At 29.6% G+C, this 17,204-nt stretch overlaps 1 protein-coding gene across 2 annotated transcripts in view; it reads right to left on the bottom strand.

The window, feature by feature from the left end:
* LOC117177300 (RING finger protein nhl-1-like) overlaps positions 1-16,990 on the bottom strand; it is a 59,088-nt gene extending 42,098 nt beyond the window's left edge. For both annotated transcript variants that reach the window (XM_033367902.1, XM_033367903.1), the window contains exons 1-7: positions 16,825-16,990; positions 16,461-16,670; positions 16,155-16,370; positions 15,875-16,008; positions 15,540-15,778; positions 15,321-15,440; positions 15,024-15,245 (exon numbers count right to left, since the gene is read on the bottom strand). In XM_033367902.1, the coding sequence (XP_033223793.1) occupies positions 15,024-15,245; positions 15,321-15,440; positions 15,540-15,778; positions 15,875-16,008; positions 16,155-16,369 (930 nt within the window). In that variant the 5' untranslated portion in view covers position 16,370; positions 16,461-16,670; positions 16,825-16,990. The remainder of the gene's footprint in view (positions 1-15,023; positions 15,246-15,320; positions 15,441-15,539; positions 15,779-15,874; positions 16,009-16,154; positions 16,371-16,460; positions 16,671-16,824) is intronic.
* Positions 16,991-17,204: the final 214 nt, after the last annotated feature.

The following is a 17,204-nucleotide window of genomic DNA, read 5'->3' as shown; positions in this document are numbered from 1 at the left end:
GGCAGCGTGCCCAAGATAAAAGTCGGTCCCTCGAGTGGAAATCGAATTTCTATAATGTTTTTAAGAGACGAAAGACTACAATCACCGCTCGACTGACCGATTTTAGACTTGGGCACGCTTGCTGATTTTTCATGATGATGTGAGAACCAGTAACTATTCCATTAAGTTCTTGATCTCATTTTAAGAAGGAGGTTTTAAGCTTTAATTTTCCAATGTTATACAATTTTCCATTCGGTTTCCTTAAGCATACATGAAGTGGAAGTTCAGAATCGAAAATTAGTCAAAATCGGACAGCGGTGGTATTTTGCCACCCCCCTCTTTGTACTTTGTCCACATTTAAATTTCAAACGCAAAATCGTGAGAATATTATTAGTTTTACATTTTCTCCTGATAAATTATCGCTGGAATTAATATTTTAAGCAGGAAAATGATAAGTAAATACTATTTTAGACGTGCCTAAATATTATTATTCTTTAAAGCTTTTACAGCGATTTGAGATCTTTGAGCATACCTTTTTATACCCTTTTAATAGTTTAGAAATTAAGAAAGAGGAGTGTAATCCGTAGAACGATGCGCGAGCACAATATAAAAGTTCGAGTATACCTTGAGTATACCTTGTCTCATTTCAGTATATTTTCCGCAGATTTAGGGAAATGTGTGTCCACGTGGATTCTATCCCGACTCCCGACCCCCGTCGTGGACACGCGTGGAATTTTGCCATACCCCCCCCCCCCCCCCCCCCCCCCCCCCCCCCCCCCCCCCCCAGCCTCCTAAAGTGTCCACGTGGTATATGGATGGCCCCTATCGATCTTTCTAACGTCATTTCTCGCTGAGAAATCCACGAAAAAAGATTGTCAAGTTTGTAACTCGATTTTTTTCGTGGACTAACAAATCTGGCCGGTACTATATATTTTTTAAGGATTAGTATCAATATGAAAAAATAAATTTTCAAAGCTATCTAATGTTATTAATGGAGGAGCTATGCAGATTGATCACGCATAGAAACTGAGTTTCCCGCGATCAAAACGGGACACGCACGAAATGCCTTGGTTTCAGTCGGCCTCTTGGTTATTCTCATTCTGGATTTTTTTAAGTCGGATTTTCAATTTTTTAGAAGCATATCTTAATAGGAAATTTCATTCTACATATTTTTGTTGCTTAAAAAAAGTGTCTGACTTTTTTAGTTTTCGAGATAATCACGAAATTGTTACTTTTAGATAACATTAAAAATCATTATATTTTTTCATTCCGCTCGCTCTAACTCCTTCAATAATAGGACTATCGGGATGAAATTTGTAGGGAACATGCATATAACTGCGCTAAAAGTAAAAGTAATGAAAAAATTTTGATTTTTCCCCAAAACATTTTTTATTAATTTATTCCCGACTCAAGTCGTAAATTACGCATTGACACTTTCAAACGCTTCGTTTCGCTGACGAATTTCGAAAAAAACTAGAACTTATCGTTACCAAAAAAGCAAGGAGGGCTCAAAGAAGTTTTTTGGAAAACGGCAAGTAATTCTGACTTGTGGTTTACCAATAACAATTAAATAAAGACCTGACGCTCGAACGCTACACGTGCGAGCTTGTTCTAAGGATGTGTCTAGCGGAGGCGAAGATCCAATTGATGCGGTCAAAATAATAATTTCGCAAAAAACAATTTCCAATTATTTGGTTACACAATCCTGAAGAATAAGTGATATGTATTAATAATAATATTAAATTCATATAAGCAAAAAATTCATATTTATTGAAAATTCGATCCAATTTATTGCAATTCAATTTTCATCACTTTTTTTTCTGGTAGCACTCATGGTAAGATTTTTCTCTTCACTATGTTAAAAAGTTCGCAATCAAGGAACGAAGAGTTTTAAGAAAGAAAACAAAATTAATAAAGTAATTTATGCCCTCTTAGTGTTTCGATTTTCACGTTTCCGAATATAATATAAACTTGCCAAGAAATGAACAATAGAAAGAATGGAAGAATAGTATATTGCCCAAAAAGGGGCGAAAGGCGACAACTGCACGAGTATGAAGTTAGCTGCCCGAGCGAAGCGAGGGAAGATATAAAACGAGTGAAATTGTTGCGTCTCCCCGACTTGTGCATACACTTTTTCATAAAACATTAATCGAAAATTTGACTTGAGATGCCTGAAACTTTTTTGCGTCTCATCAAAGTTGTTATTCTTTGTAAATACTTAAACAGTGACAGATATAGGTTATCATGGCACGATTCTCGAAACGAGGTTCGATAAGAGGGAGGATGGCTGAGGACAACTGCAGATAAAGTAGAATGTATATACTTTCGACACCGGTTACGGCGTAAAGTTACTTTCGCAGTCGCCTGTTTCTACTTTCTAGTCTAGGGTTGAAAACACAACTTTCGACCCGCTACGGGGACATCGAAAGTCAAATTTTCGATACATGTGTTATGAAAAGGATATTCTCAACCTTCTTTGTGCTCCTGTATTCTATTTTCCATATAAGGTAAATGACAACAAATCGTGCTTTGTTTTAATCGTGGTTTCAACAGGCAAGATCTTCGCCTCCGCTAGACACATCCTTAGAACAAACTCGCACGTGTATCGGTTGAGCGACAGGTCTTTATTTAATTGTTATTGGTAAACCAAAAGTCAGAATTACTTGTCGTTTTCCAAAAGAATTCTTTGATTCATCCTCGAATTTTTGGTAACAATAACTTTGAGTTTTTTCGAAATTCTTCAGCGAAACGAAGCGTTTGAAAGTGTCGATGCGTAATTTACGACTTGAGTCGGGAATAAATTAATAAAAAATGTTTGGGGGAAAAAAATTAAAATTTCATAATTACTGTCACTTTTGGAACAGTTATATGCATGTTCTTCACTAATTCCATTCCGATAGTCCTATTATTGAAGGAGTTAGGACGAGCGGAATGCAAAAATATAATGGTTTTCAATGTTGTTAAAAAGTAACAATTTCGTGATTATCTCGAAAACTAAAAAAGTTTGAAACTTTTTTCAAATTACAAAAATATGTGGAATCCAATGAATCCAACTGAAACCAAGGCATTTCGAGCGTGTCCCGTTTTGATCGCGGGAGGCTCAAAACTGTTTTTATAAATCATCAATTTCGCACATCTTCAAAATGTGAATTTTTTAAGTACATTGAGAAGGCGATTTTTTTATAAAACAAACTGATACGTTCAATTCATTAAGATAAAAAGTTGTGAAAATTATGAATCTAGAAAATTTGAAAACTATGCAGAGACTGTTGACGTTTTTCAGTAAGTGCAGAGTGGCGTTCTCAGGAAGCAGTATTGTAACATTTTACAAAGAAAGCGTATATAATATTAAATAATGCGAGTGAAAGGAAAGCCTGTGTTATTAATAACTATTAAGTTATCATCAACAATAGTAATGCCCATTTCAGTCGTTCGAGAAGTATTCTCAAAAACTGAGAATATCACTCTCTATTTTGTTTTTATCGTCTCATCTCATCTCGTTTCATCTCGTTCCTCACCCGAGCTATCGGTGGAAACGTAACTGACATAAATTAAAGGTTATTAAATAAAAAAAATAGTTGCTAAAAATGTGAATACACCATATACGTTCTCAAAAAGAAAGTTTTATTCAAACAATGCCTGTCAAAAAAATATCTTTTAGGTAAACGAATATGACTATGTTATCTATAAATATTGTTCCAAATGCAATTTCAACTATGCATTATAATTATGCTTCAATAATAAATTATTCTCAATATAGAAGTACACAAATTTGAGCCCCTTTTTGTTTATAAAGTCCTCAATAAAAAATGTTCATTCAAACGTTCAGAGATTCAAGTACTTGTAAAAGTGTCACTTTTAAGTTTATTTTTTCAAAAAGAAAGTAATTTTTTAATGAAAATTTCTTTCAAATATTTTAAAATATCATCAAGTATTTCAAATTATGAGTAAAATTACTTCAAACAATTTTAAATTCTGGAAGTATATTGAAAATTTCTTATAATCCTTTAAGATATCATAAAACCATACATGTCCCACAAGATCCTTCTAAATATTCTGAAATTCTACAGAATTGTATGCAATTTTTTTAAATAATGCCTCAAAATTAATCAAATTAATTGAAAATCCTTGACATTTATTGATTCGCTTAGAAATTCCTTGTAGCTTTTCAAAAATCTAAAATCGAGCCTTAAATATTTTGACATCTCTTTACAAATCTCTAAAATTCCTCAAAAATCCCCTTTTAACTTTTTTTTATATACATACATTGAAAATATTTCAAAGAATTAATAAGAATATGTCTCAAAAGATAAAAAAATACGTAAGATAAAATATACGTAAATTGTTTTTAATATTCTCGTCATTTTATTATTCTTGTGAAAGGAGTTTTCAAATATGCTGCATAATAAATTATTACACCTTATTATAATAATTATGATCAAAAAATGAGTGTAAATAAAGCATTTCTGGCCCCAGGAATCTAGAATTAGGAAATAATTTTCTTTAAGCATCAGAAAAGAGATATAACCACTAAGACCATACAAAAAATGAACTAAGGAGATAAAAAAAGAGAATTATACTGTTAAAAATCATACTTAGGAACCTTAATTATTATTAAAAGAAGTATATAATTTAATAGATATACACATTTTAGTTTGAATGCTGCGTTTGTTATGCCTCCCATGTCTACTTTAATATTTGATGACAGTACTTAACTTTTTTATTTTTTTTACATATGTTAATTTTAACACTGACAAGGCAGTTGATCGAAATATACGATCTTTCGAGAAGCTTGCTTATATAAGACGAGATGAGATGAGATTTCATAAAAACAGACGAGGGCTTTTCTCGTTGTTGCTCATTTCTCGTATTTCTCGCTCAAATGCAACACTAATCAACAATGTTTCAAGAATAATTATTGTCAGTGTGACATTTTTGGTGATCGATCCCTACCCTCCAATTTGTTCGCTTTTCGGAAACAGAAATTCCATATTGTATTCTTTCAAATCGGTCAACATTGGCCCGCGCCCTCAGCCTTTTGAAATTAACATGTGGTTTTAAGTGGGAACAAAACGGTTTCGAAAAGGTTAAAAAAATGAGTACATGTTACCTTCTTGTAAATTGCAGTTCAGTAACTTTTTAAGAAATGTTTGAAGAATAATTTCCATCTAATAACTTTTTATGTTGGGCCCTCCCCTAACCCCCTTGTATTGTGCATGGAAAATTCCTCGAAACATGCAAAGTAGGAGTTTTATGTAAAATGCATGCTAAAGACGGTAGTTTTTGTATGTTCTTAATATTAATTATTTTTATTCGCTAGATGGAAAGTCTTCGAGTGTTTTTGAACTATTTTTTAATTGGTTCAACAATTATTATACTTGCGTAAAAATATTTTTTATAGAGTGGCAATATATGTTAATAAAATACCAATAGGAATGGAAATTTTTGCAGTTTTCGGAAAATGCTAAGAGAAAGAAATATTGATTAAAAAAAACAGATATTTTATGTGGTGAAAAATTATAGCACGCCTATTATTGAGAGGAATTGGCTCAATATGATCTTAGTATCTAGCTACAAAATTTAATCAGAATGTAACAAAGAACAAAGTTATGCCAGAGTTGGTTCAAAAATTTAAGAAATGCTGGAAGAAATTACAAACTATTTTGATTAAAGTTTTGAATTAGTCCCTAAAAGCAAATGTAAATTAAAGTGAATAACAAGTTTTTCCTTGATAAGAAGTTGGTTTCCATTACAAAATTAAACGTGAAAAATTGACTAAAATCGGTTGAAGAAGTGTGTTTTCATTCTGATGTAGTTTAGCCATTGACAAACAAATATGTTAACAAAGTTATGTTAAGTAAACACATTAAAATAATTGATTGTTTAAACAATTACAGTCGACACTACTTACCTAGCCGTTTCCCCTAATTCTCGGTCTAGCTTTTCCCCCACCACGACCGCGACGTCTCGGCATCCAAGAATTGTTTCGCTCGCTATTTACGTTGCCGTCAATGGTTTAGGCCTTTTGAGGAAATTTTAAAGTGCAAAAAGTCACTATATGCTTTGTTAATGAGGCGTATAAAAGAATTTCGACATCTTAAGATTTATGTCTTACAAGAATTTCCTTGCCACATAAGATAACCTCAAATAATGCAAATTTAATCAAAGGTGTATCAATAATTCGTAAATACTAACTTATTTTTCAGTTTATTCCACGAGAGAACGATGTGCTCACAATTTCAGAATATGTATTCTGACAATCGAACTTTCACTGTTTGTAAACACTGATCCGCGAGCGGCAAAGTACGTAGCGAGTTAAACAATTCGCATGGAGCACCACGCATCAAGATTAGACTTGAGAGTGAGGGAACATAGTTTCCAGGAAAATTACTACCCTACGGTCCCATCCGCGGCAAGGTAAATAGCGTCGACTATTATTTTTTATAATAGTATATTTTTTTCTTATAGATTTGCAATCCTTTTTCAATAAAATAATACTGTTTCTTATATTATATGCATATTTCAATTTCGCAAATAGGACTCTTCTTTAAAGTTTTTCAATTTTGAAAAAATATTAATTAAATAGATTATCAATTAGAATCTCTTGAAGTTATTCTATATTTAAATAGAATTCTTTTTTATCTATAAATTTTTTATATTTTGAACATCTAAAAAATCCCTGTCATATGATTTTTTCTGACTTGGAATATTTGGTCGCGATAGAAAATGCCTGTTTTATGTGATCCCCCATTTCAATCCTCGACTCTTTTCCAACCTCCCTGGACCTCCATTTCTCCCGCCCACCCTGAGGTGATCAATACTACGAGATTCTGCACAAGACAGGCGGGGCGAGTTTGATGTTATTTGCCACAAAGAAAACCAGACGAACTTTTTATTAAAAACATGATCCCCTGAGTTTATCTATTTTCTCCTTGATTTATAATAATTGAAGAGAAAAGTTTATTGTCTATCTTCACTCTTGATTTTATGTTTCATTGTATTACTTGTATTTCTGTTTCAGTTAGGAAAACTGTTTGAATTGGAACCAACGAAATCTCCTTGACAGCGAATATGAAAAATTAATATCCCGAAGATGTGCCAAATTGATAATTTATCATTAATTTTTTTACCTATTCAAATTCACATAAGTATTAGGTGTTAACTGTGGAGCTCGAGGCTGGCGATGCGAGGCATAGCAAGAAAATAGCGACATCCGTGCGAGGCGAGGTGAAGCGAGGAAGGCTAGGCTATAAAAGCGAGCGGATTAGATGTAAGGTGTGGATGGATGTTAATTTTCAAGAGGTAGTTGTAAGAAAATTCTGTAAAAAATGGGAGTGTGAGCAAGTCAATTTGTTAAGGACAGCAGGCTGAAAAATAAACGTTTATCTATCTATCATAATTTAAATAACATTAATTCTTGAAGATATAACATTTACATAACAATTACGCAATTTCCTGCTGAAAAAAAAGTTTTGATTCCAAAATTTCATTGGGCATAGTTAATAGTTTATACTGAAAATGTTAGCCCGATAAAAAATCAATAATCCATTAATAGCAGGCGTTTTGAAGTTTTAGACGTGAACGAGTTTTAAAAACCCTTCTCTTTTTTACTTAACTGTAAACATTTTGTAATGAATTTGTGTATTATGCTCTAGTAGGACAATGTGCTCACTTTTTGAATTTCCATCGACAATGGCTGGTTAACGAACTCGTCCTTCATTTCAGGACCTAAAAAAAGTGTGCCAAAGGTAGATTTGATCCGTCCATTTTTTCGAGAGTCATCGTGTTTACCTAGCGGGCACAAAATTTGGCGACGTCTTTACGACATCGTTACGACAGTTTACGATATCCTGTGTCCATGTCGTTAAGACGTCGCTAAATGTTGTGCCTACTGGGTATGGACGGACGACTGAACAGACGTATCGTACAAACTTGATATTTGGATTAAGGGGGTCTCGAAACGTGAAGAACCTTTGTAAAACTGTGGTGTCAAACCTCCGACAATTATAATACTTTCCCAATCATAAATGATGAGAATGTAAAAAAATAATTTTCAACCACCAAAAGGAGGTATGAACAAAATACTTGCATTTTCAACCAAAAATAATGAATATTCATCCAAGACGATAAATTTTCAAACAAGAAGATTAATTTTTTTCGAACAAAAATTCTAATGTTCAACTAAAAAATTAATTTTTAACCAAAATAAATGGATTTACAAACGAGAAGAATAATTTTCTGAAAAAAGTCAATACTGAAACACATAAGTGATTTTTTAACTAAAAAGATCAATTTGCAAGAAAAGAAAAATTAATTTTTATAAAATAGTTAAGTTTTTAACTGAAATATGATTTTTCAACCAACAGGATTAATTATTAATCATCAAGATTAGTTTTCAACCAAAACAGATGAATTTTCAATAAAATACAGTTGGTTTTTTCGTTTCAAAAAACGTTGTTTTTTTCGCTATAAAAATATATAACTTGCGAAAACATGTACATGTTAATATGTATACAATATATATTAAGGCGGAGTGAAAATGATCAAATTAGTCAAAACGTTTGAGCTGAGTGAAACAAATTTGTGGGTTAATATCCAAAAAAAAGTTTTAAAACATTTGAAATCGTTTAATATCTTCTGTTCCCTTCTCTGAATTGAAAACAAAAATTTTTTCAAGTTCCAAAAAATTTCCCTATTTCTTCAAAATTTATGGCGAATTTTTTCTGTGTACAATTTTTGCTAATAAATAAAAATAAAAAATTCTGAAAACATTTTCGCGCAATTTAAAATTGTTTGAAAATGGCCAAAAGGCATGTTTTTTGGATTGAGTCCTATGCACACATTTTCAAAAAAGATGAATATGTCGAACCTAAAATTTCTTCAGCTTGAATTAAAGAAACATGCTATTATTCTGTTTTTTTGGACAAAAAATTTAGTGGTGTTTGAAGCATTCAAAAATGGTCAATTTAAGTATTTTTTTAGCGATGTTGACTATTGGTTGGGCTAAAAATGTTGTTTTTTTTTAAACAAAATAATAGCATGTTTCTTTGACTCAAGGTGAAGAAGTTTCAGGATCGACATATAAGAATTTTTTAACAAGTTATTTGAGTTTTTAACAAAATAATCAAATTTCTTCAAAAACAGTACTATTTCTAACCAAATACATGGTTGAATTTTCAACCAAATGGTAAAATTTAAAAAAAGATTAAATTTGGACCAAAAAAAGATAAATTCTCAACTAAAATATGAATTTTTAAAGAAGATGATAGTTTTTTACCAAAAAAGAAGAACTTTTTTTAAACAAATTAGTTCAAATTTCAAATAAAATTAATTAAACCCCCAAATAGTTATAAACCAAAATGATGAATTTTCTAAAATACAGTTGAATTCTCGGCCAAAAATGATGATTGTTTAACAAAATAGTTAATTTTTTAAGAAAATAATTAAATTATTAATAAAATAGTTCCACTTCTAACCAAATAGTTAATTGTCCAAACCAATGGCCGAATTGTAAAAGAAGATTAAATTTCAAACAAAACAGTTGCTATTCTTGTAAACAAAAAGGACGAATTGTCTGTCCAAAAAGACAAATTTTCATCAAAAACCTTAAACATTCGAACAAATATGATTTTTCAAGAACAAAATAGATTAGTATTTTTCAGTAAAAATATACATCTTTAAGCCAAAAAGACAAATGTTTAACGATACAGTTTAATTTTTGATCAAAAAGATAAATTTTTAATTTAAAAAATACCAATTTTCAATTAAGAGGGATGAATTTTCTATCTAAAAGTACGAAACTAAAAAACAGTTGATTCAGCTAACATAGAAAAAGATTTTACAACAAATTAGTTAAATTATGAAACATAATATATGATTTTTTTTAACAAGCAATTTGAATTTTTCACAAAAGATTAAAAATTTTCAGCAAAATAGTTGCATTTGTAATCAAATAGTTGAGTTTTCGACAAAATGCTGCAATTTCAAAAAAAAACGATTAAATTTTAACCAAAAACAGTTTCATTTTCAATGGAAAAGTTTATTTTTTGACAAAATAAATTACTTTTCATACAAACAAGAATTAACTTTGATCAAAAAGAGACGCATTTTTAACAAAATAGTTGAATTTTACAGAAGACAGTTTAATTTTTAACAAAATCTTTGTTTTTAACCATCAAAGATAAATTTGCAACCAAAAAGATTACTTTTCTACAAAAAAGATGAAACTTTCAATCAAAAAGGACGAATTTTCTATCCAAAAAGACAAATTTTCAACAAAACAGTTGAATATTCGAAAAAAGATGATTTTTCAAGGAAGTAGTTTTAATTTTCTAACAAAATATATTAGTATTTTCAAAGAAAAAGATGAATTTTTGATCCAAAAAGACAAATGTTCAACATTACAGTGTAATTTTCAATCAAAAAAGACAAATTTTCAATTTAAAAAATACCAATTTTCAGTCAGTTTCAATTTTTTTACCAAAAAAAAAGATTATGCAACAAAAGTAGTTCAATCATGAAACAGAATGTATAATTTTTTTTAACAAACAAGTTTAATTTCTCGCAAAATAATCAAATTTTCAACAAAAAAGTTCCATTTCTAATAAAACAGTTGAGTTTTTAAGGAAATGGTCTAATTTCAGAAAGAAAGGCTTAAATTTTGACCAAAAACAGTTGCATTTACAATGAAAAAATTTAATTTTTAACCAAATAAATTAATTTTCATACAAAAAAGAACTTTGAGTAAAAACAGTCGCATTTTCAAACAAATAGTTGAATTTTTTAGAAGAAAGTTGAATTTTCAATAAAACAGTTTATTTTCAACCAATAAAGATGAATTTTTATCTGAAAATATGCCACTTCTACCAAAAAAGGTGAATTTTGAATCAAAAAGGAAGAATTTTCAACAAAAAGTTAAATTTTCGACCAAAAAAGATAATTTTTTGACAAAATCGCTACATTTTTTCAAATAATTAAATTTTTATCAAAATAGTGGCATTTCTAACCAAAAAGTTCAAATGTAAACAAAATGGTCGAATTTTTAAAGAAAAAATATTAAGCTACAACCAAAAACAGTGGAATTTTCAACCAAATAGTTGAATTATTAACAAAACAGTTTATGACCAAGCTACAAAGATGAATTTGCAACAATAAATATGACTTCTACAAAAAAAGGTAAAACTTTTAATCAAAAAGGACGAATTTTCTGTCCAAAAAGACAAATTTTCATCAAGAAAATTAAATATTCTAAAAAAGATGATTTTTCAAGAATGTAGTTTTAATTTTCCAACAAAATAGATTAGTATTTTTAAACAAAAAGATGGATTTTTGAGCCAAAAAGACAAATGTTCAACAATAAAGTTTAATTTGCGTCAAAAAAAAAGATTATTCAACAAAATTAGTTCAATTATGAAAAAAATATACGATTTTTTTTAACAATCGAGTTTAATGCTTCACAAAATAATCAAATTTTCAACAAAATAGTTTATTTAAATTTGGAATTTAACTAAATTTCATTTTATTTTCTTATTTATCTCAATTTCGTTTAAATTTAAAGTTTAGTTTAAAAAAATAATTTTTGAAATTTCACTACAATTTTAAAGTACGAAAAATTTTTTTTTTTAATTTATTTAGACATTATCTCGAAAATTTCTCTTTTCAAATGAACCTTAAGAGAAATTAATCATTTTCAAAATAATAATAAAAATAGAATATTTTTAGGCTCTCTTTAATTTGAATATAATTTGGTAATTCAGTGTTCACAACATTTTTGGGGTACAGAGCCAGCCGTCCGACTTAGCTATAGCAAAGGTTGCTATAGTGCCCCCTGGCCCCACCCGTCTGTTAACTGACATGAACTGGGACGCGGTTGCCATAGAAACGACGAAAAGTTGTTATATATTATATTATAAGTTATTATATAAGGTATAAAATACATATTACGTAAGATATTATAATAATATCTTTAATACAATTTCCTAGATGCTCATTTTTAAAAGAAGGCACAAAGGACACAATTGAAACAAAGGACGGAGAAGGGAAAAACTAAGCGGTTGGTTTTTGGTTGATTTTTCCTCTGTTTCTCCCTCTTTTCTCATTGGTAATTGATTGGTAATAGATTTCTTTCCAACTTAGAATAAAAATTCATTTATGGTTAAAAGTGTTAAATAATTCAAGAGATTCGAATACAATTCTTTTTTGTATTGAAAGCTTTTGAAATTTCGGAAAGACGCGTTAGTTGGGATTTTTTATAATAAATTTTGTTCATTTTTTATTTAACAACAAATATTACATTTTCTATCTAGTCAAAAGTACCCGTTTTTTACGATTTTCAGATTTATTCAAGGAGATTATATATTAGTGCTAAAACTATATAAAAATAGTGTCCAGTGGGTGAGAATAATTTAAAAAATTATTTATTACGTTATAAACAATAAATTTATGAAAAAAGTTCGTTTCGCCATTACAAATGTTTAGCTCTTTCAAATAAATATTTTTGGTATTAAATGTGAAAGAAAGAAAAGTTTTATAATTATTAAATAAAAATAGATGCTATCTGGACATTTTTCAAACAATTTTGATAAACCAATTCCGAGCTTAACTAATTTTCAGCGAAAAAGCTAAGTTACTTTAGGGAATCAACAGAGAATGATTTCGATAACTTTTTGCTGCGATACTTTGAAAATTTACAAAAATTATTAATTGTTTAAACAACTTTCACAGAGAAATTCAAATTCGGGTTATTTTCAATGAATAGGCTCAATGTTTTAAAGAATTACCCGACAATATCTCTCCGATTACATTTTTCTATGAATATTTGAAAATAAAAATTATTATTAATTATTTAAACAATTTTCATCAACAAATTCAGTGATTCGCTATATTTCTGCCTACATAAGCTCAATTTGTTTACGGAATCCACAAAGAATGTCTTTCCAATAATTCTTTGCTACGATACTTAGCAAATTTACAAGTATTGTTAATTATGCAAACAATCTTCATAAACAATAATTTCAGAGCTTGGCTATCTTTCAACGAAGAGATTCAACGAAGAGGTTCAATTTTTGTTTGGATTCAACAAATAATCTCTTTCCAATAATGACAGTGAAAAGGCTTAATTTTGTATGGCATCAACAAAGAATATCTTGTGATAACTTTTTGCTGTGGTACATTGAAAATTTATGAGAATTATTAATTGTTCAAACAATTTTCATAATCAAATTCACAGTTTGGATTTTTTATCTTTCCGTTGACTTTTTTCTCTGACAATTTACAAATTTACAATATTTATTAATTATTTAAAGAATTCTCATGAACAAATTTAGAGTTTGGCTATTTTTCATTGAATAAGCACAATTTTTTCACGGAATTACCGAAAAATGTAGAATTCAAAGCCTCAAAGAGTATACAATCTTTAAATGTGAACCCTTTGAAATTACAGTGTTTGTTTTTACTTACCTTAAAGTGATAAAAAATGGGTTACATAACAGGAACAATGCAGTGAATTTATTTTTTGACCGGCAATTTGACCCATTTTTAAAGAAAAATATATCTAATCACTTCAAATATTTCAAAATTCAATTCACATGACGTAATGCAATTTAAAATATGTGCGTCTTCAACTTTTTTGAATTTTAGGTTGACTTGTTAAATTTTTCAATAACAAAATCATTTAGCTGAGGTACAATGCGTAATTCTAAACTTTAATTTAACAATTTGCCATATTGTGCACATTTTAAAGAATTTCGAAATGCAGCTTTGTAGTCTTGAGCAAGTAAAAAGTAAACAAATTTGAAATAAAAAAATTTCTATTAAAACATTTTAAGTTCATTAACTTTTAATATAAATAATTAAATGATTTTTCAAATTTAACTGCAGTTTAAGTATTAAAAATTGAACAATAATTAATGTTACGAGACGATTCTGAAACTTTTCAAACTGAAACAATTGTCAGCCTTTCAAGTTACAAATTTAACTGTTTCTAATTCGAAAATCCTGTATCTAATTTGTTTAATTGTTAGAGAGTTCAAAAATTCGGCCGTAAGACACTTTATCAGCAGCCAAAATCTTTGATGAAAATTTCTTAAACTTTTTTTTTAGCTATCATTCTAATCTGGGCCCGATCGGATGTTCCACATGTGGCCCCAAGGGGGCAGATTATGTGGCTCGCATCAGTACCACGTCGGGTCGGGTTAGGTTAGACAAGATTATGTCAAGTTTTCTATTATCGTCATGATATTCTTTTTATTTAATAGAACTTAAAATGCCAAAGCAAATAGTAGATTGCGAGTTTGGAGTCACAGAATTGTTTGTGAAATTTCTTATATCCGCAATAAAGAAAAAAGTAAGCTTTAATTCGCTAGAATCAACATCACAATTAATTTTTAGCTTCAAACTCTTATCGATAAATTCAAGCAATACAAACAGATAATCTAATGTAGTATATTGAAAATGAGATATAAGGTATAATGATATATAATGTAGAATATTGAAAAATTGAAGTTTTGTAAAATGCAAAGTTGAAATAATATTAATATAAAAACTTTGGAAATTTGACTAATTATGGAAATAAAAAATTATAGGGGCCATATCTTGGCCGGACCGGGTCCCCATTTTGGATGACCAGATCTGGGCCCGGTCGGGTAGGGCGTTTCATTTACGGCCTGGCGCTAGACCGATTACCCTATCGGGCCCAAATTTTTCCGGGTCGGGGCCCTACCGGCGCCACAACAAAATTTCTGCAAGGATGAATGTGACAATAAATCGTCAAAATAACTTCAAATTGTGTATTATTTAATAATTTAATTTATAGAATGATGCAAAAACTCGCGAGACAAAAGAAACGGGAAAAGTGATTGAAAACACAGGAGATTCAATGTGGGCAAAATATTATTGAATAACAAATAGTTGATTATCATAGTTAAATGTTATTCATAATAGAGATTATTAATTTATAATTTGTTATTAATTATAGGAAGAAAGATTTTACCTATGATGATCTTATGATTATTATTTTCAAGCGTTTTATATAATACAAAAATTACCTTTTCTTGATCATCCGTTATAGAATCATAAATTCCCGATTTTTGTTCTATTACTTCCACTTGGGTAATGAAAATTCGCTGCTTTATTTCCGCAGCTGATTTTTCACCTTTAATCAATATTTCAGATACTTTTTGTAATCGCTCATCGCACTCTTTTTTTAATTGAGAAATTCTTCTTTCTATCTCTTTGTCAATGTTCTCTTTCAGCGTATCAATTTTGTTCTGTCGGAGGATGTAAGAATATTAATTATTTCAATTTATTGAAAAATTATAAGAAATAAATAAATTGTTATTTACCCGAAATTCTTTGATTCTCGAATCGATTTTACAAGCCGTATTTTCTAAATGCTCTGCAATAACATCCAGTTCTTCTTTCAAAGCTTCCACGTGTTCAGGACTACAACTGATACAAAACATCTGAAAAAACGTTATGAAAATAAAACTTTTTGAATTTGTTTTTCTTTCGTATTTTCACATACAATAAAATTTCAACTAAATTGTTTATACGCTAATTACCAATACCTGTCTGCAATGTTCACATCTATTTTCACTTCTGCAAACGGCACTGCACTTAGAACATTTTATTGCTTCAGTTGCAAAACTAACGACAAGACTCCTCGGCATATTTTTTTCTGATTTTTCGGCAGTATTACCCACGATTTTTAACATATTTTCAATGTACATATTTGTTGGCAGTTTATCCGGTGAACAGTCTTCTATTTTTAAAAAACATGTCGAACATCTGAAAGGAGTTTCTGTAAATTGAAGAAAAAGTTAGGAAACTCTAAATTCAAATATTACCTATTTTTGTGTAATTAAATTATTTATCATTCTTTTATACAATAAAATACCTTTATTATTCAAGGCTTGACTCTCCAAACATTTCAGGCAAAAAGTGTGTTGACAGGGTAACATTTTAGGGACTTTAAACCTTTCGTTGCAAATTGCACATTGTAAAATTTCATCTATTGCTCCTAGTGATGTTCTGAAATTAAAAATAAAATAAAAAATTATTCATAAATTCATAGAGACACACACTTATCTCTTATGAGGGATTTCTAACGATAATTAGCATATTATTTCATTCCTGAATTCTTCGTTTTATATCTGAAATTCTTTTTTCTACATTACCTGTGACGTCTTCTCCCATGCTTTTTTCTCAAAATGACAGATCTGTCTGCCGTTTTGGAATCCTCAGGAAAACTTAAATCTCCATTCAGAAAGGTTACTTTCGGCATATCGTTTATTTCTTCACAAATGTCTTGGGAATGATTTTTAGTATTTTCAGTTGATCGATTTGGTTGAGACGATTGTCTTTTAAAAATGGACTTAAGTCTTGAAGTCATGCTGTGATCATTATTAAAAGTATTTAATGTATATAGTTAATTAATTATTTTTTAAAACAGATTTACAAACAACAATTAAATTTAAACTTACATTTTAGATGAGTACAGAAAGTTGCTTTCGAACTTTTTGTTTTCCCTCTCGTTCAGACTCACGTCTTCCCTTTGGCAGCGATTATTAGAATGTGCCGGCTCACCTTATCACATGGTTTCGATGATGATAAGATTAAACAAATTATGAAGTGAAATAATCTGGTAACATTTCTGTATACGGGAACATTGATATTTTTATCCGAATTTAACTCTGGAAATACGATGGTTAGATATTCTGAGAGATTTTTCAATAATTTCAGATAATATTATCATTCACAAATATTGACTTAACGTGAAAAATATTTAGAATCTTGATCGATTATATCTTTAGACATTTGTTTTAAAATAAATAAAAATGTATGTACATGTAAGAGTTCTGTGTGCAGCCATAATTCGTTTACAGATAAACAGTTTTCATAGTCACTAAACTTTAATTATACCATTTAAAATTAATAAAAACCGTTATTTCACTTGTAAGATTTAATTTTGTTAGAAAATATTTTTGTTTCTCGCGATTAATGCTCGGTCAGCATTTCGCTAAGTCTGTAATCGTGGCACTGCCCTGCAAAGAATTTCTCATTACAGTGTTGCATTTGATGCATTCTTAACTAATAAGTCACCCACTTCGTCTGCTAGTACGATATTTACATCCATTTAGTTTTGCCTTCTACATATATTTATAATCTTTTCAGAAATTATTGATCTATGAAATGTTCATCATATTTATATCAAATTAATATTAGGA

This window comes from Belonocnema kinseyi, chromosome 7 (assembly GCF_010883055.1).
Source record: "Belonocnema kinseyi isolate 2016_QV_RU_SX_M_011 chromosome 7, B_treatae_v1, whole genome shotgun sequence".
Classification (NCBI taxonomy): domain Eukaryota; kingdom Metazoa; phylum Arthropoda; class Insecta; order Hymenoptera; family Cynipidae; genus Belonocnema; species Belonocnema kinseyi.
The sequence above is the reverse complement of the archived record's forward strand: the minus strand, read 5'-3'. Positions and strand labels throughout refer to the sequence as shown.